General features: G+C 33.4%; 1 protein-coding gene across 1 annotated transcript in view; it reads left to right on the top strand.

The window, feature by feature from the left end:
• Positions 1-20,391, top strand: part of LOC143234088 (peroxidase-like) — a 68,236-nt gene extending 47,845 nt beyond the window's left edge. The window contains exons 13-15 of the mRNA XM_076471143.1: positions 3,494-3,663; positions 11,488-11,596; positions 18,320-20,391. Coding sequence (XP_076327258.1) covers positions 3,494-3,663; positions 11,488-11,596; positions 18,320-18,413 — 373 coding nt within the window. The 3' untranslated portion in view covers positions 18,414-20,391. The remainder of the gene's footprint in view (positions 1-3,493; positions 3,664-11,487; positions 11,597-18,319) is intronic.
• The last annotated feature ends 1,114 nt before the right edge of the window (positions 20,392-21,505 follow it).

Raw genomic sequence — 21,505 nt, 5'->3', positions numbered from 1 at the left:
CAACTGCATTCAAACCCGTTGGATAGAACAGTTCTCCATACTGATATCGCGCGTGCTGCTACTTATCATATCTGTACAGACGGGAGTCTGGTTCATTTGAAAAGATTACTTTTCTCCGCATTTTTTTCGTCCATTCAGTCTTATCAATATGCCAAGGCCCGGCATGGCCGAGCGCGTTAAGGCATGCGCTCGTAATCTGAGGGTCGCGGGTTCGCATCCGAGTCGCGCTAAACATGCTCGCCCTCCCAGCCGTGGGGGCGTTATAATGTGACGGTCAATCCCACTTTTCGTTGGTAAAAGAGTAGTCCAAGAGTTGGCGGTGGGTGGTGATGACTAGCTGCCTTCCCTCTAGTCTTACACTGCAAAATTAGGGACGGCTAGCACAGATAGTCCTCGAGTAGCTTTGTGCGAAAATTCAAATCAAAACAAAAAACAAAACAAACAATATGCCAATTGAGCTTCATCTTGTTGATAAGAAGGGGTTTCTTTCTTGGTTATCTTACTTGGAGAGTAGCTGAACATGACCAAGAATAGACAGTGGGAGTGGTGAGAATGTCCTCTGAAGTTTCCTGTTATGATCGTTTGAGGTCTGTGGGCGACAGATGACGATTCTATAGGTTCAGAGCATGATCGTCAGCTACTGTGGAAGATTTCTTCCTACGTTCATTCTGCCACTCCTCACAGCCAGTCTCTTTATATTTGTACACCCAGTGGCTCACAGTAGGTTGGTTAAATTTAACTCTTCTAGCTATCTGCATTGTCGAAGTGCCTTCCTCGCTCAAAGAATCAATAAATGTTTTTCCCATGGTATTAGTTACCTTGCGACTCTCAGTCATGGTAATATCACACGCCCATTGTAGCTGATCTGTTTCTAAGCCAACTCTTTATAGTAATCTCTATTTACAGCCAAAAAACGACTGATTATATGTCCAGATAGCCACCAAAACTGCTGATGTAATACTTAGACAGTTTTGCATCATTTATGAAACACATTTACTTTTATATGTATTGATGTATCAAAACAAACGTAGTTCCAAAGAAAAATGTGATAAAATACGGTCATATAATAGATTTTCCACAACTGTATTCTCTTTCCTCTCTACGTGTCGGATACTAAACAATTGTACCTTTATTTAGAAGCGAAGAGTCAGCTGTTTGTTACACCCAGTTGTATAAATATTATCCCTTCTTATCTTTGTTTGTCGGATACTAAACAACTGTACCTTTATTTAGAAGTGAAGAGTCAGCTGTTTGTTACACCTAGTTGTATAAATATTATCCCTTCTTATCTTTGTTTGTCGGATACTAAACAACTGTACCTTTATTTAGAAGCGAAGAGTCAGCTGTTTGTTACACCTAGTTGTATAAATATTGTCCCTTCTTATCTTTGTTTGTCGGATACTAAACAACTGTACCTTTATTTAGAAGTGAAGAGTCAGCTGTTTGTTACACCTAGTTGTATAAATATTATCCCTTCTTATCTTTGTTTGTCGGATACTAAACAATTGTACCTTTATTTAGAAGCGAAGAGTCAGCTGTTTGTTACACCCAGTTGTATAAATATTATCCCTTCTTATCTTTGTTTGTCGGATACTAAACAACTGTACCTTTATTTAGAAGCGAAGAGTCAGCTGTTTGTTACACCTAGTTGTATAAATATTGTCTCTTCTTATCTTTGTTTGTCGGATACTAAACAACTGTACCTTTATTTAGAAGCGAAGAGTCAGCTGTTTGTTACACCTAGTTGTATAAATATTGTCCCTTCTTATCTTTGTTTGTCGGATACTAAACAATGTACCTTTATTTAGAAGCGAAGAGTCAGCTGTTTGTTACACCTAGTTGTATAAATATTGTCCCTTCTTATCTTTGTTTGTCGGATACTAAACAACTGTACCTTTATTTAGAAGCGAAGAGTCGGCTGTTTGTTACACCCTAATGTAATAAATATTATTCCTTCTTATCTTTGTTTGTCAGATACTAAACAATTGTACCTTTATTTAGAAGCGAAGAGTCAGCTGTTTGTTACACCCAGATGTATAAATATTATCCCTTCTTATCTTTGTTTGTCGGATACTAAACAACTGTACCTTTATTTAGAAGCGAAGAGTCAGCTGTTTGTTACACCCTGATGTATAAATATTATCCCTTCTTATCTTTGTTTGTCAGATACTAAACAATCAGGTTTAAAACTACACTTAGTTCCTCCTTTCGAGGCCTGGCATGGCCTAGCGCGTTAAGGCGTGCGCTTCGTAATCTGAGGGTCGATGGTTCGCGCTCGAGTCGCGCCAAACATGCTCGCCCTCCCAGGTTGGGGGCGTTATAATGTGACGGTCAATCCCACTTTTTGTTGGTAAAAGAGTAGCCCAAGAGCTGGCGGTGGGTGGTGATGACTAGCTGCCTTCCCTCTAGTTTTACACTGCTAAATTAGGGACGGCAAGCACAGATAGCCCTCGAGTAGCTTTGTGCGAAATTCCAAAACAAACAAACCTCCTTTCGAAAGTTTCAGCTATCTAAAGAACTCAACTTTATAACTGAAATAAACTCTGACCTGAATGTTCTTTTTCTAATTACATTAGATCGTCAAACTCCTTTCATGATATGTTTGTTGATTCTTTATTATTTATATTTCGTAAAGTTATCATTAAAATATATTGTATTTAATATCATTAGTGTTGTCAAGCGCTTTGCAGTTGGGTCTCCTTTCTGCACGAAGTCGAAAAGAAGATAACCAATCTTATTGAAATATTTACCAAATAAAAATTATATTTTGAATTCCGTTATTGTTTCTAAAGCATTTAAATACAGAAACGACATACTTGGATATTTTCGGAAATATAATCACTCATAGCTAAGTGTTTCTCGTTTGTTTGAACTTAAGCTCAAAGCTACACAATGGGCTATCTGTATTCTGCCCAACCCTGGTACCGACACTCAGTTTATAGCGTTGTACGTTCACAGACATACCACTGTAACACTGTGGATCCCATATCTATCAAATATATACAAGTAAGTAGCAAAATGATCGAACCTTAAAATTCAATTACAATTATTTTATTATCATAACGTATAAAATGTCTTGAAAGCTGAAGGCAAGATTAAAAATCGAACAACCTATAACAAGATGCTGAATCCACCTTGTTTTGAAGTTAAAATTTAAACCTTAAATGTGCAGAAATTAACATGGTGGTACTACCATAGTAATTACATTTATTTTTATTACGTACTGTGTACATCGCTAAATAATTAAAACGAATGTTATAAACTCACTCACCTATACGTATTTTATGTACTGTTGGTAAAGGTAGTTCGTCATTTAAATTAAGTCTTGTATGTTTCAAAAATGATATCCTAGTTCTAAAACTTAGACCTTAACGCTTTTTTTCTCTCTCTTTCTCTCAAAGCAAGTTTTAAGGATTTAACTTATTTTCCAAAAATTTTTTCCATGCTAAAGGATATAATCTTTTCTTTCTATTTTCATATTATTTCAACCCAGACATCCCGATGATATCGACCTATGGAGTGGAGGAGTAACAGAGCGCCATCTAGCAGGAGCTATGATTGGTCCAACCTTTGCTTGCATCATAGCTCGCCAATTCGCCAATTCAAGACGAGGTGATCGATTCTGGCATGAAAATTCTGGTTTCCCTTCAGCTTTCACTCCAGGTTGAGTAATGAGTTAACCATTTTTTTGATATTTTGTTAATATAACATTAATTTTAACTTATCTGTGAATTTAAGCTGTCAAACAACATTGCTACGTTCAATTGAAGCTTTATTTACCACAGAATAATAACCAAAACAACTCAGTCATTAAACTGGTCATCCTAGGCTTAATGTGGAAATTATATAAACTTAAGGTATCGTATATGGTGAATGTGTGTGATTTGTAACTTATTAGATTGTTGATGTTTTTCAAGTATATTTGAATTGTTTATAGTTTCAATAGAAGTATATACAAGAATAAATTATAAACAACAAAAGATATACAGAAAGTATGAAAACGTAAAAATATTATTTTTGAAATAAAATGGTGACATAAATAATAATATATTTATTATGTCCCAAATTTGTGAAGCGAAGACATAGATCTCATTTAGGCTTTAGTATTCTAGTTTTTTATATAGTTTTTTGTCTATTGATAAAATAGACAAAATATTAATTTATTACTAGAAATAAGCAACTCTGTAACACCAAATTAGGGCCTGGCATGGCCTCTAGTCTTACACTGCAAAATTAGGGACGGCTAGCACAGATAGCCCTCGAGTAGCTTTGTGCGAAATTCCAAAACAACACAAATTGTTATTTTTTCTTAACTGGACACTCAACGTTTCACTTTACAACCTCTTCAAGAGTATTCGACTAAAACGCAAACCGTAACTCGCGATACAAAGCTTCAATCTGGACATAAAGATTTAAACTGTCAGTTACGGCTGTAAGTAGAACACTTGAATAAGCTGTAAAGTGAAACGTTGAATGTACAATTACGAAAAAACAACAATTTGGTGCTATGAGGTTGTTTATTTCTTGGTATTAATATGTAATCTATACACCAATCTGCACCATAAAAATTAAAATGCCATTTTGGCTAATTTAATGAAAATATCAAATGTAGAATAAATATAATATTTATTTTTATGATAGTAAAAAAAAAACGACAAGGATAAAAAAGGCTTAGCAGATCACATCTGAATACATCCACTGAAACCGGTAGACGTGTCTTCTTCAGGAGTAAATGAAGAATGATGAAATGGAGAGTAATGTGTGGAAATTGTTTCAAAAGAGGAAGTCACTTGTTAGTCACATGATTTACTTAACTTGCACTTTCCGAATTACAAAGAACAGATTGAAAGTTGAAGACATGATTATCAAACCATAAACCTATTAATCAATGTTAATTATTTTTCTTGTGTATATTTTATATATTTGCTCAGTACAAAAGGCACAGGATTTGACACGTGTCAAATGAATAACAATATAGAGAAAATATTTATAATAAAATTATCATCAAAAAAAGGAGTAAGTCTGCTTCCTAGTTTCTTAGAAGATGGGCTGTATTTACCCTGAGGAACAGAACCACATGTTTTAGAGTTGGAAGTCCGTAGACTTACCGCTGTCCCACTGAGGAACAAGGAAAGTATTAGAAATTTGTTGCTAAGTATAAACTTGTAAAATAAGAAGAGCAGAAAGCTAAAGATAGTAAATGAAAAATTACAACTTAACGTCCAACCAACATAGGGTATATTGATGCCAGAAGTAAGGTTAATGTTATACGGATTATTGACAGTAATAAGAGTGACAATCCAGTAACCCTTTTTGTTTTAATTTGCTTGAGGTTGAACCTCAACGCCTCAGAAACCATTTGATTAACAGGTTGGTCAGAAAGGAATTATGAAGTTTTGAAGAAAAACGTATTGCTGTTGAAACGTTTTCTCCAAGCTGTTTATTGCGTCGAACAAACTCATTGCCACATTTATCACCATTGTGGAGGGCGTTTCGTGTATTGTTTGTTTATTTAGTTTTGAATTTTGCATAAAACTGCATGAGAACTATCTGCTCTAGCCATCCCTAGTTTTGCAGTTTAAGAATAGAGGGAAGGTAGCTTGTTATCACCACCTATTGCCAACTCTTAGGTTACTCTTTACCAATGAATAGTGGGATTGACCGTCATATTATAACCCCCAAATGGCTAAAAGGGATAGCATATTTGGTGTGACGGGGATTCGGACCCGTGACCCTCGGATTACGATTCGAGTACCTTAATCACCTGGCCATGTCGGGCCACTAGAGGGAAGGCAGCTAGTCATCATCATCTATCGCCACCTCTTGGGCTACTAGTTTTGCCAACGAATAGTGAAGTTGACCGTCACATATTACGCCTCAAGAGCTGAAGGGGTGCGTATGCTTAGTATGATGGGGATTCAAACTTATGACCCTCAGATTACGAGTCGAGCAGCTTAACCATCTGGCCATGGAGATCCCGTTTCGTGTAGTCTAAATGATCTCTCTTGAGTGAAATTCTTGGTTTTTCTAAGAAACTATCCGTAGTTATCATGAAGTGATTGGTCAGACAACAAACATAATTACAGGGTCAGCACCCTTTGTGTAGAGGTGTTTAGCTCCTTTGAGCATGAATTGGAATATCTCTGAATTTTTTTCTACGGAAGGAAGCAACAAGAATTTAATTTTTAACACAATTATTAAAAAGTTTGTAATTACAAGAATAACACTATGCAACAAAGTTTGTGTTACACAGTGTAATTCTCTTTAATCTTTTGTGTTAGAGTTTTTGAGAATGTTTGATCATATTGACTCTTTCAATCTGTCTCTTACTCTTTGAGTTATTATACTATTTTAATATCATGGATTGTTTTAATAAATTATTTGCGTATTTTCTATGTAACTGTTAGTTTCAATGCAAATTCTGTTCATAATAAGACTTTACTGTAGGTAAAAATATTTACAGTTGGAGAGGTGCAAATTATGGTAACAAATTAAGTACAAGTGCGATCTGACTAAAATTTGAGACAAATTGCAGACCAAGCAATTACCCTTGGTGATAACCTGACAGATCTGGTTAAGATCTACAAGTAAAAGTGAGCTTTCAGTCCATAGTTGGCTTTCTATTGCATTTGGCTCGGCATGGCTAGGTGGATTAAGGCATTCGACTCGTAATTTCAGGGGCACGGGTTCGAATACCCGTCACACCAAACGTACCCGATCTTTCAGCCGTGGGGAGTTATAATGTGACGGTCAATTCCACTATTTGTTTGGAAAAGAGTAGCCCAAGAGTTGGAGGTGGGTGGTGATGACTAGCTAGCTGCCTTCCCTCTAGTCTTACACTGCTAAATTAGGGAAGACTAGCGCAGATAGCCCTCGAGTAGTTTTGCACGAAATTTAAAATAATTCATAATTCTATTGCACTTTAAATGTCTTATCTTAAAAAAACGTAAAGGTTATTTTACAACAATGCATTCCTTCATCTTTTTTTTTTTTTTGAAAACACTCACAGATTTACTAAAAATGAACAAAATCTCCGAGAGGATTTTCAATAGCTTTTATTCTTCAAGAGCATTGTTGTAAAAATAGGGGAAGTTGATCGGATGTGAAGAAATGTAGAAGATGATTCGCAAAACTTGGAAGAAATGGCAAAGTAGCGATATCTTTACTCGCCATATTGTAGCTGAATACATGTGTTATGTTATTGTTAAAATTTTATGGGGTTATTCTATATAATGCTTTTGTTTACGAATGTATGAAATATACTGAAAGTTAAATAGCGTGGATCAGGAAAAAGCTGGAAACTTAAACAGTAGAAATATCTTTATCCTTTGCATTGTATCTGGATATTTTGGTTATTACGAGAAATAAGAAAAAATGCTGTCAATTTTACTTTCAGAATTTTGTTGTTGTGTGAGTTACAATATAGGGATTATTCTATAACATGTTTCTAGTTTTAAATATATGGAAAGTTTAATGTGAGTTTGGTCTTTTTTGGACTGCTACGTTAGCATGCCAAATTTAGTCACGATCGATCAACTTGTTTAGGATGAGACACATTCACAGACAGACAGAAAGTCTTCCTTGATAATGGATAATTATCGCACTGATATGACTTAGTACGTGTAATGCATTTATGTCGAATATCTGTGCTATTTTTTTTTTACTCATCTGTGATGAATGACGTGAGGCAGAACTGGATAATAGTCTCTGTGTTATCCGTATAAGAAATGTGCTAAAGCCTGTGTTTCTTAGAGACAGCAACATCAAGACTGCTCATGTGTGGAGACGAATAGTCACGTGTAAAAGGAATATACTTTTGGAAGAAGTTACCGTATAAAGAAACGTTTAAAAAAGATAAATATTGGTGACCCAAGTGCATGTTACTAATGTAACATTTTTAGATGTTTGATTTTACGCTGCTTTTCTCTGAGCATCAATAGGATATCAAAATTAGGAGTCAACTGACAGTACCATTAGCCTAATATAATACTGCTTGTTGAGTTCTAAGTCACTAAAAACTAATATCAAAGTTAAGACAATTCTGACTAAGTCTTTTTTTAATTATCGGACAGTTTTGTTAAACTAAATGCAGTTTTTAAGGCTCAAAGACATCTTCTGGAGTACTAGTGTACAGGGAAGGAATGTTCATAATTAATAAGAAACTGTCTAGAGGTAGTGGTATTTTTTAAAACATTCATTTCATGGAACTGCTCTCCAACAACTCAACACTAAACACTTATCAAAGTTCCAATTCATTTGAAATTACGTTCCATCAGAAACTAAAGTCCACCAGAGTAGGTCAGAGGAAAGATCACAGACTTTCAATGTTAATATTTGAGGCCATGTTCCCCGTGGTGGACACAGTGGGGATAGCCTGTTGTGTAGCTTTGTGCTACAAACAAACTGACAATAACTTTATCTATAACTGTAAATGTAAAACAAATAAAACATTATTTGTTTGTTTTTTTAAATTTCGCGCAAAGCTACATGAGGGTTATCTGCGCTGTTCGTCCCTAATTTAGCAGAATAAGACTAGAGGTAAGGCAATTCTTGGGCTACTCTTTTACCAACGAATAGTGGGATTCACCGTCATATAATAACGCTCCCACGGCTGAAAGAGCGAGCATGTTTGGTGTGACGAGGATTCCAACCAGCAACTCTCAGATTGCGAGTCGAGTGTCTTAACCACCTGGCCATGCTGGACCAAAACATTATTTACTTCACCAGCATGACTGTTTAAATCAAATCTCAATAGTTCCTCTTGTTTCCTTTCGGTAAAACAAAATCAAATAAAAACATTTTGGTACATTCTGAAGACAGTTACACAAATACACAGAAAAGGTAACGACTTTATAATAAGGGTTCTTATCAGAATTACAGAGCTAGAAACTCATAAGACAAACACAAGCAAGGGTGCTATATGGCTAAGAAAGAAGTTATGATAAATCTTCCTATTGGACACATGTGTAAAATCATAAATAAGTGGACAATACAATTACCAAAACAACTTCTTTTCTTTTTTTGACTCAATATATATTCTATTTGAGACTGATATGCAGTCACCATTATACTGAATAAGTTTCAACACTTTAACGTGTCACTTTCAAGAGTAAAGATTACAAAAATATTCATTCCGTGATGACAAGAAAACCCACTTGTTGAGAAAAATATATATGTAAAAACGGCTGGTCGAAACGTTGTTCACTCTTCTACATATAGCTTTCTCTATCCATACCAGCCGGTTTTACATATATAAGAATATTTAATGTTTATACTTTCTATTTTATCTTGGATGTTTTTTGTTGTGTATTTGCGTTTTTTTTTGTTTTCTTTTTTTTGCAGATGCGATAGTAGTTGTAGAATGCTCTTGTCATTTATACTCCTGAAAGTGCCTAGAGCGTCCAACCTTTTTGGGTATATTGGTGATTGTATATTGATTTTAAGTTTGTTTGTTTTTGAATTTCGCGCAAAGCTGCTCGAGAGCTATCTGCGCTAGCCGTCCCTAATTTAGCAGTGTAAGACTAGAGGGAAGGCAGCTAGTCATCACCACCCACCGACAACTCTTGGGCTACTTTTTTTTACCAACGAATAGTAGGATTGACCGTCACATTATAATACCCCCACGACTGAAAGGGCAAGCATGTTTGATGCGACGAGGATTCGAACCCGAGACAGTTTTTAAATAAAAAATGTTTATTCTGTAAAACAAAAACAAAAAATTGTTGCTTTTAACTGCATTAACTATTAATTTAAGGAATAACCCACCTGTACTATACGAAACATTCATTTCAAAAAGTGTAAAAACTAAACATTAATCATCACAGTGGTGGACAAACGCAAACGAGGTCAGGAATAGCTTAAAAATGCGAGGTTTCATGGTTCGCATCTCACAGCTACAGAAACATGCTCAGTACTTTGGGACCATCGGTGCACTCTAAGAGTAACAATCAAATTGCTTTATTCGGTCAGACAATATTAACTCAAAATCTACAAGCGGGCACTGTTATCTAAATGTTTTCCCTCTGTTCCACCAGCTTAGAAGCAGGGAAAGGTGTGTGCAATCAACTGAGCATTAAGATTCAACTTTTGACTTTCCAACTGCAAATGTTACCGGTATGTCTTACTTAATTTACATATTTTATGCTCAACAACACATTTCTAATATTTTATCTTACTCCTTATTTCTAATAATGACCTTATTATTACACGTTTATTTTTATAAAATAATTATTAAATATTTTGCATTGTTCCCCATTTAACACAATACAAATTCGTTGTTGGTTTTTTTACTATTTCAAATGTTGTCCAGACGCTACTTTTACAGATTTATAACTAAAATATGATTCGATCTTTTGCTAATATCGTTATACTGAATACAACAAATATTTCACTCTTGTGGCTATTTTATACTAAAAAGAAAACAGCTAGATAAAAATTCATAAATCAAGCAAACTCATAAGTAGTTCTATGTTACCGTAATACTGTCTTCAACTTTCAAATTGTTTATTATATCCTACAAAACATAAAGTTATGCAAACTGCTGTAACCAATATGTGACTTCGGTCATGACAAATCAGACTTTCTGTTTTTTAACACATTTCCACCTTTTACTTTCTATTTAATTCACCCCTTGAGGTTCCTGTTGCAGAAAATGCTATGTTACAAACATACATGTATTTTTCTAAATATTTAAGGTATTTCATTGTCTAAAGACCCGAGTGAGCTAGGTACTAATAATGTGTTTTTCTCCAAACATTTGCTACGTTTTCAGTGATCTAAGAAATAAGAACATGACAAATAAAGGCTTCATGTTGAAATTAAAGATTTTATTCAAGTACAATATAGTATCTCGCCCAAGCTCTATCTGCAGATTTGATGGGGTGGATAAAACTATGACATACATTAGTTAAAGTTTTAACCAAGACAAGAAAAACAATACTGCAAATAGAGTAAAAGTAAGTATTTCAATATTAACAAAGTTTAAAGGCGAAAAGGCAAGTGGCACCAAACATGCTCGCCCTTCCAGCCGTGGGGGCGTTATAATGTGACGGTCAATCCCACTATTCGTTGGTAAAAGAATAGCCCAAGAGTTGGCGGTGGGTGGTGATGACTAGTTGCCTTCCCACTAGTGTTACACTGCTAAATTAGGGACAGCTAGCGCAGATAGCCCTCGAGTAGCTTTGCGCGAAATTGAAAAACAAACAAACGTACATGCAACAGTCATATACCAAATGCATATCCAATCTCATTGTTTGAGTTTTCATAGTTTCATCGTCTTGTCATAGAACCACTTCTCTCCTACAATAACCATATCCATTTGTATGTCAGTTAACAAAGGTTAAAGACAAGTGTTTCTGTAATGACTGTTTCCTACTTTCAGTGGCACTAAATTCCATTTCTTGATGCCATAAGTTTTGGTTACTAGAATTTTTATCACATTTATTTATATATATTACATATAACAATTTTATTATTAATTTTTTACAGAGCAACTGCAGGAGATCAGAAAATCTTCCCAGTCTAAGCTACTCTGTGAAAATGCCGATGATATTCCAACCATTCAACTCAACCCCATGCGACTTGCTCACCCCATCTAGTGAGTAGAATAAAAATTAAAACTTCGTCTGTTAATGTTCACAAGTTTTTCAAAAAATAAAATAAAAATAAATAAATATACATATACATATATGTATATATAAGTAAAACCTGTCTAAGCCGGAAGCTGCATATTACGGGAACATGTACAAGGCGAAAAATATCAAAATTTTGCAGCATTATCTTAAGATTTCTCTTATAAAAGGTTCTCTGTATAGCAGAACTTGAGCAACGCGGAAGGAAAACTAGCTTTCACCTATATATGTAAAAACGGCTGGTATGAATAGAGAAAGCTCTATGTAGAGGAGCGAACAACATTTCGACCTTCTTCGGTCATCATCAGATTCACAAATAAAGAAAGAGATAACTGACCGATAGCTGACCACGTGTTTGAAGGCGGTTGTGTGATTGATGGTAGGAATGTAGAGGGCGTTCTTAGATGTTGGATTATATTAATTAATATAGGTATATTATAGGTATTGGTTTATTTTGAGCTTGAGTTGTTGTATAAGTAAGGCTTCATAGAGCTTTCTCTACCCATACCAGCCGTTTTCACACATATTTTTCTCTACAAGTGGGTTTTCTCGTCATCACGGATTATCTTTCACCTACCTCTTCTATCAACAAATAGGGTTAGAACCTACGTAAGGCGGAACAAATGTTTTTGATTAAATATTAATTTCTTATTTAATTAATAATTTCTTTAAATATTAATTAATTATTCTTTAATTAATACTTTGTTTGAATATTAACAAATTATCGGACATTTTGTTACAGTAAGTATTGGCTAAATATGTTCTGTTCTTTTTCCTGCTGTCATTATTTTGGAGGTTGCTATTAGAAAGAACAATTCACTGTACTTTTGGTAGCATTTGGTGATGGAAAATTAAAGGAACCATGGGTAATAGGTAAAAGTGAAAATCCGCGCTGTTTCACAAATTTAAGGAAGAATGAACTTCCTGTGGAATGGAAAACGAATAATAAAGCGTGGATGACAAGTGTTATATTTGAGAATTTTTGAACAAAGTAAACAAAAGGATGGAACAAGAAAATAGGAATATTCTACTTTTCCATGATAATGAAACTTGTCATATAAATGTTCAACTTTCAAATGTTCGTTTAGTCTTTCTACCTCCATGCACAACATCAGTTCTACAGCTAACAGATAATGGAATTATACAGTGTATAAAATTGAAATAAAGAAAATTGATGCTTCAGCATATTATTGCAAACATGGACAACTGTAAGAGAGCATCAGAAATGATCATGAAAACTGACGTATTAGAGGCAGTTGCATTTTTAAGTCATTCAATCAAATGTGTAAAAGATGAATGCGAAAAAAGTACTTTCGAAACTGTGGATTTATTCTTGATAATGGTGGAGATTGTGGAGAAGTTGTTTGTTATGACGAATTGACGTTCTCTTTTAACCGCATAAGAAAGCTCATTAGAAAAACGAAACAGCTGAAATTGGACACTTTCTTCAAATAAATTTGATTAAGATTTTGTCTACTTATGTATATTTTGAATGCCTGTTTGTGTTCTTATCCTAATAAATATAGCATAAACAGTATAATAAATTTATTCACAAACGTGTTACTTCCCTTGAGTCAAGCAAGTATAATATTTCGTTAAAAAATTATATATAATTAAGGAAGCGCATGTTCACTGTCTAAGCCGGAACTTTTACTCGGTCCCGTACTGTATATATACATATATATAATAACCAAAACAAACCGAAACAGAAATAAAAGGCAAATGATAAAAACGCTACACTAATTCAAAGGATCCCTGTGTACAAGTTATAATGTGTGGCATATAAAATGTATCCTAGGTTTTGTAAGTGGCTGCGAACGTAGGACCTACGTTGTGGTGGGGATACACTGTCTATCACTCTTAACCTCCACTCGCTAGACTTACTTAAAGAAAATAAAGGAATAGCAATAGAAATAACACATATAGAAAAAGAAATGTCGAGAGCAACATTTGCGCGCTCAAGCCCACAATGTCTTACGTCTATATCACACTTCACTTCCTGAAGACAGTTGTGGGAAGATAAAGTAAAGTAAAAGGAAAAATTAATTGAAAAATAAAAATAACAAAAATAAGGTACTACAATTTGAGGGTAAGTTAAATAAACCTACCTCTTGAAGTTAGCATTCCAGCCCCCATTATGGTAGAAAGGCATTAATTGGTAGCCCAGTAAATTGTTCAAATTATACTAGTTAAAAATTAAGTCTACTGTAATTATTATCCTTTAAACAAGTCCTTATATGCGGTGAGGTGTACATCCGCATAAAGTAGTGCCAAGTTGTTAAATTACCTTACTCATAACTAAAAATAGTCATTAGAAATTTCTTTAATCTTTTATTTCTTTATATTTATTTAACACATTCTTATATTTGTCACAGAATAGTTTAATAATTATATTTAAAGTTTCTTTATCAAATCCATTAACTAATAAATTTGGTGTCAGTATTTCAACATTACTGATAAAATATTGTAATTTATTATAAACTGTACAATATCTGAATGATTGCGAAGTCATAATGCTAAAAACAGAAGGGTATGATACGTTACTATTAAAAGAGGGTAAACCATAAATTTGAAAGACAAAATATTTTCTTTTATCAAAAAGTATTTACATTGATATCCTTATCAATTACTTTAATTTCTAAATCTAAGTAATGTGCTTCTGTATTAGATATTTAAGTATTTTAAATTTCTTATTCTATTGGATAAAGAGTGCTAATAACATTATTTACTCCAGGATTATTTATACCAATTAAATCATCTATTTAATGAATTTGTGTAGTTTTCAATAAATCTGTTTTCATAATAATAAGGATATGAATTTGCAATACAAGTAAAACTCCTACTACTTGTCTAAAAACCTGGTTATTGAAAAATATATAATTATTGTTGATACAGAAACATAATGTATCTTTTATGTTTTTGGAGCCTAATTTTCTTATGTCTAGTTTATAAAAAATATCAGAACTGTTCTATTAATGAATTTAAAACAAATATTACATATTTTCAAAGAATTGTGATGCTTGAATATTACTTATTTATTTACAATTTCTTAAATATTTAAAAATGGGTTGATTATTTTTTATTATCCAAAAATATATTTTTATTATTAACACTTATATTTTTATTTTTCAAGTAAAACACTAAGTAATTTATTTAATGAAACAGCACGTTGTTTAATAATTGTTCTTACTGAATTAGAAATAAATCTAAATTTAATTGGAGATTTATGGAGTTTTGGAATAGCCTAAAGAAAATGTAAATCTGCATAAGGATTTTTTTTAGAACAAGGTTCATTATAAGTTTCAATGAAATTATTAATTGCTGTATCATTAGATTGTTTAATAAGTTTAAATACTTGTGTACTATTAATTTCTTTTATCATAATTAATGCATAAATATTTTTACAAATGACACCAATATTACACGTAGCCTTATCAATGGGTAATAAAGCATATTTTCCTTGCAATTCTTGTATTCTATTTTGAACTTATGAAACAATAAATTTGTATAGTATTTCTTTAACTTTATACGGGATAATTTAATTCTATATCATTTTTGAGTACATACAACTGTCATTCCAGGAACCATCTAGTTGGATAAGATGTGATATAGTTAATGTTTAAAATATATTCATCAATATTTTGTTTTAAATAGATTTTAGAATATTATTCTTATTACATTTTGTGGCTATTCTGTATTTATATCCTTTTTTGAGTATTTCACGTAATATTTTACTTTTTATAATTTTTAAGTTAACAGTAACAATATATTTATGAAATGTATCGGTAAATAAAACATTTTCACGCTCACAAGGTAAGTTATTAACTTCATCTACATTTAAATTAGTTAAAACCATTTATAATTATATAATGGTGGAACAATTTGAACTTCGTATTTATAACTGACGATAGGCTTTAAGTCTTTACAAGAAAATATTATTTTTTTATAGATTGATGAATAATTTTTAGGAATTTGCAAATCATTGAATACTTTATGTTTAAAATTAATTACGAAATATGAAGGTTTGATTTACAGTTTCTCATTTTCAAAACTTGATAAATCATTGATTCTTATTTGATATTTTATAATATTTTCAAGAAAGTGTTTTGCAGAAGTTTTTATTACATTAATTAATGCTCTCATTTTGAAAAGATTAAGTTCATTAATCTTTTTGAAAATAATTTACATACACTAATACTGGAGTGTGTGTGTTTTCTTATAGCAAAACCACATCGGGCTATCTGCTGAGCCCACCGAAGGGAATCGAACCGCTGGTTTTAGCGTTGTAAATCCGTAGACTTACCGCTATATTAGCGGGGGGCACTAATACTAGAATAAAAAATATAACAGAAGGGTATGGTACATTACTATTAAACGAGGGTAAACCATACATTGGAAAGGAAAAATATTTTCTTTTATCAAAAGTATTTACATTGATATCCTTATCAATTATTTTAATTTCTAAATCACCTCCAAAACCTAGGGCACATTTTATATCTTACATTATAGCTTGTAACCTGGGATCATTTCAGTTAGTGCAGAGTGTCTTATTTTTTATTTATTTTTGTTTCAGCTTGTTTTTTGGTATAACAAACTAATATATATATGAAGGGAATATTAATATTAAGACTTAAGTAAGATTAAATAAAATCAAAAGAAAGGACTGCGTTAAAAACAGTAACTCCAAACCTTTGTCTAATGTTAGTTTGTTATAACCTAAACAAGCCGAAACAAAAATAAAAAACGCTGTACCAACTGAAAGGATTCCAGGAAACAGGCTATAATGTGGGATATAGAATGTATCCTAAGTTTTGGAGGTGAATGCGGAATAGGACCTACATTGCAGTTGGGATACACCATCTATCAGTCTTAACCTTCATTTACCAGTCTCACATAAATAATTAAAATAAATTAAAGGAATAAAATAATTAAAATAATAGAAATTAGAAATAGGAGAGCGAGATGTGGGTGCTCAATCCCACAACATCCCACATCTATATCACCCTTCACTGTCTGCGAACAGTTGTGGGAAGGTGACTGCTCTCCAAAGTAAAGAAGAAGAAAAAATTAATTGAAAATAAAAATAAGAATAACAAATCTAAAGTACAACCATTTGGGGGTAAGTACGTTAAACAAACTTACCTTTCTTAGCCCAGCCCCAGTTATGGGAGAAAGGCACTAACTGGTATTAGTATAAATGTTCCCAACCAGTTATTTAAACTAACTAGTATAACTCCCAACCACCACCCATTAAGTCTACTGTAACTATTTATTTTCCTATTTTAAACAAGTATTTATATGTGGTAAGGTGTTCATTTGCATAAATATGTATATAATTATTGTTATTTACGAATACAACATCATTAAACAGTTGCTATAATACTAACATATCACGATAAAGGCGGCAGTTCAGTCATTCAGTTGAATATAAAGATATAATTTGACACTTGCTTTAAAATGCAACAAATAATAACAATTAATGTACAGATGTTTTATATTTCATGTCTAGGTATGTGCATGTTTAATACAATTAATCATAGGATAGGGATTATTGTAGGTGTTTCATATTTAATGCCTAGGGATGTGCATGTTTAATACAATTAATCATAGGATAGGGATTATTGTAGGTGTTTCATATTTCATGTCTAGGTATGTGCATGTTTAATACAATTAATCATAGGATAGGGATTATTGTAGGTGTTTCATATTTCATGTCTAGGTATGTGCATGTTTAATACAATTAATCATAGGATAGGGATTATTGTAGGTGTTTCATATTTCATGTCTAGGTATGTGCATGTTTAATACAATTAATCATAGGATAGGGATTATTGTAGGTGTTTCATATTTCATGTCTAGGTATGTGCATGTTTAATACAATTAATCATAGGATAGGGATTATTGTAGGTGTTTCATATTTCATGTCTAGGTATGTGCATGTTTAATACAATTAATCATAGGATAGGGATTATTGTAGGTGTTTCATATTTCATGTCTAGGTATGTGCATGTTTAATACAATTAATCATAGGATAGGGATTATTGTAGGTGTTTCATATTTAATGCCTAGGGATGTGCATGTTTAATACAATTAATCATAGGATAGGGATTATTGTAGGTGTTTCATATTTCATGTCTAGGTATGTGCATGTTTGGCCTGGCATGACCTGGCGCGTAAGGCGTGCGACTCGTAATCCGAGGGTCGCGGGTTCGAGCCCGCGTCGCGCCAAACATGCTCGCCCTCCCAGCCGTGGGGGCGTTATAATGTTACGGTCAATCCCACTATTCGTTGGTAAAAGAGTAGCCCATTAGCGGTGGGTGGTGATGATTAGGTGCCTTCCCTCTAGTCTTACACTGCTAAATTAGGGACGGCTAGCACAGATAGCCCTCGAGTAGCTTTGTGCGAAATTCCAAAAACAAACAAACTGTCTAGTTCGCATAACAACTCATTTTTCGCCAATTTTTATCAAAATATCTTATTGTACTATGTAGAAGTCTATCTGGTATTGTTTGTGTATTTGAGTATTTGTGCATGAACTTTGAGGAAGTGGTTTTAGGTACTCTATATGCTGTTGTAATTAATGTATTCTGTAATGTTTGGAGTTTGGTTATTGTTAAATTATGTATAACGTTTATTTGTTTTAAATTTCTCGGCTAACGACAATGTAACATCTACTTTTTGTTTTGTAGTAACCCTAGGGTACTTTGTGACGACATCCCTGAAATTGACCTGCGCTACTGGCAAGAGGACCCAGTGCAAGGTGGCTACTCATTCAGGAAATAGGGCTAACTGACATTTCTGTTGATGACTATAATTTGACTTAGTCCAGTGACATAAGAAGAAAAATACCGTCTCCTTGTGATCATAACAAAAGATCGAAACGTCAGTATCTACATGTAAAACATTATACAACTGCCCCATTATAATTCGTTTTATCTTATTCTCTGCCGGAATTTAAACGTAAGAAATAATTGGTTCATTTCAACTAAAATCTTTATTAACTGAAGTTGTACTAATATTGAATTATCTCGACCTATTACCATCGGTTACTGTAATGAATATTCTAACACGAGTAAACGCTCAAAACAGTAATGTCATAAAGAATCACCTGAAATTTTTCCTCTGTCATTTTAAGTGTAAAAGGTAGAAAAGTGGAGTTGAAGGTACAAAGTGTTACTCTGTGTCAATTACAGGATCGAAATACACCCAAAGATATACTAGAAGCCTCCAGAAACTTCGGTGACCGTTCCAAAAAATAAATAAATAATAATATGGGAAGTATAGTATAAATAATCCAATCAACTGAACAAGGTTTGGTATATACAAAAGTCTGTCAGGAGGAATCATCTGGGAGATCCGCTATTTTCTTTGGCAGCAATGCACATATAACACTACAACATCATTAAATACAACAATGAAAAATTTTGACATTCATGACGAATGAATCTATTTAAAAGTACAGAATTGTAGCGTCCATCTCCTAGGGGAAAAACGATAGAGGATAGCCAGACAAAAAGTGCATGTTTCACGTTATGTCCCACAAATTCAACCATGAACTGGCACTCTCGGGTCAGCCAGAAACAGGAGATGGTGCGAATAACAAATATATCTGTTAAGACTGGGAAAAGTTAAAGTAAACAAGTTTCCAAAACCGATGAGCAGGAGTTGAACAGATCTCAAAACAAATGCACAGTAGCTGAACATTACCTCTAACAGATGATAAACAGACTTGGTGTGACATTGTGCACGGTTAGGTACAGTTCAGACATACTGCAGCTAAGACCACCATGTATGGGTCCAGTGTACTGCATCCCATCTGACATGCATATCAGTGGGTGGTACTATTACTGTAAAGTTTTTGAACAGATGATATGGTCGCATTCATTCTATGGCATCTGAGATTGCTTGCTATTAGTCTTGCTTTGTTAAAGTTCGTAATCATACTTTTTATCAGGTTTATTTCTGTAACTGTTGTGTCTAGAAGTGTCATACGTTTTTTATGAGTAATTATTTTGTGGAAATGGGTGTATTTCTATTCTTACATGACAAATTTGGTCATGCCATTATTTCTGTATGGCTTTGCCTCCACTTGCATCACTATACATTTAAGGTGGCACTGGAGTATATTTCCACGTCATCTTTTGGTGGTCTTTACTTGTTTTCGTAATTTTTATTGAATCATCTAAAATAGATAAGCTGTCCAACTGAAGTTATAAACATTCCTGTTTCTATTAAAAGTAATAGCATCGCCATGACCACTTAAGTTTGCTGGACTACCAAATTCCCGTTAATTTGTACCTCATATAGGAAGTGTTTATTGTTCCATTTTAAAAATGAAGTAATAATAATGTTTTTGAATTACCTTAAAACTGGACAACAATGTTTTTTAGCAACCGAGTGTAAAAATGGATGTATGGATTAATACACTAATACTAATTACCTTTCTCGTATTATATTATACTAATCATTTGGGGGTTAAATTTCACTCTCTTAACTTACAGATAATAATATTGTGATCGAGTTGACTGTTTCTTTAAATTTAAGTGATGCCAATAGTAATGAGCTTTATGTGAAATTTCATATTGGTAAAGACATGAAAGTGGGATATGTTTCATGCTAACCGACCACTAACTGAAGCATGTAAATTGCTAAACTTTCAGACAAGTTACAAATTTAAAGCCTGGTATGTGAAAGCACAATAACCGTTTCTGTCTACATGTTATTATTATGGGTCAATGTGTTACAAATAAATTATTGTTTTGGAAAATTTAGTGTTTTTCATTAATTCACCAATTAAATATCATTTTAATGTTAATGAGATTTGACACAACTTAAAATAGAGATTTCTAGGCGTATAAAAACACTACAATGAAACATTGATTTAAAAATAGTCGCAAATATATTGTTTATTATTATTTCCAGCATTTTAGGCTATAACGAGCTTTTTCATCAGACTTATAGCTGTCTTAGATTTTAAATCAACATGTATCTGATTCCTTTTTCTCTCTCATGGAACATATAAAAATATTTTTTTTAGATATAATAACACCGCTTATGCTACTTAAAAAAGGCTTCGAGTTCATATTTGTATACACTCACGTGAAAAAGTTAGGACACCCTATGAAAGCCTGTGTGTTTTTTGTAACATTTTTGGATATATAGATATTTAATCTCAATTTTAACAATACTGAGATATTATAGGAATATAACTAAACAATTAAAACTGATGAAAAGACTTTTCAAGATCTTCTGTAAATGTAATTCTACAAAAATGCATATTCTAACTGAGGAAAAGTTAGGGCATCCCCACATTTATTCCCACTTAAAATGACTCAACTCACACACAGGTGTATCACACCAGGTGCACATTAGTAGAAAATCGTTTCTCAGCATTTTGAATGAGGCTTGCCCTATTTTAACCTCAGACATTTAGTTTGGTGTGCTCCTGACTGTTGAAGTGAGAGTGAGCACCATGGTGAGAAAAAAAGAGCTGTCTGAAGCCTTCAGAAAGAAAATTGTAACAGCTTATGAGTCTGGTAAGGGATTTAAAAAGATCCCAAAAGATTTTGAAATCAGCCATTCCACTGTCCGGAAAATAGTCAACAAGTGGAGAGCTTTCAAAACAATCTTCAACATGCCCAGGTCTGGTCGTCCAAGCAAGTTCACCCCGAGAGCAGATCGCAAGATGCTAAAAGAGGTCTCCAAACACCCTAACATGTCATCACGGGACCTACAGCAAGCTCTGGCTACTGTTGATGTAAAAGTGCATGCCTCTACAATCAGAAAGAGACTGCACAAGTTTAACTTGCATAGGAGGTGTGCAAGGAGGAAACCTTTGCTTTCTAAGAGAAACATCAAGGCTGGACTGAAGTTTG

The sequence above is a fragment of the Tachypleus tridentatus genome, chromosome 12, assembly GCF_004210375.1.
Source record: "Tachypleus tridentatus isolate NWPU-2018 chromosome 12, ASM421037v1, whole genome shotgun sequence".
NCBI classification, from domain to species: domain Eukaryota; kingdom Metazoa; phylum Arthropoda; class Merostomata; order Xiphosura; family Limulidae; genus Tachypleus; species Tachypleus tridentatus.
Note: the sequence above shows the minus strand (reverse complement) of the source record. Positions and strands in the feature narration are given on the sequence as shown.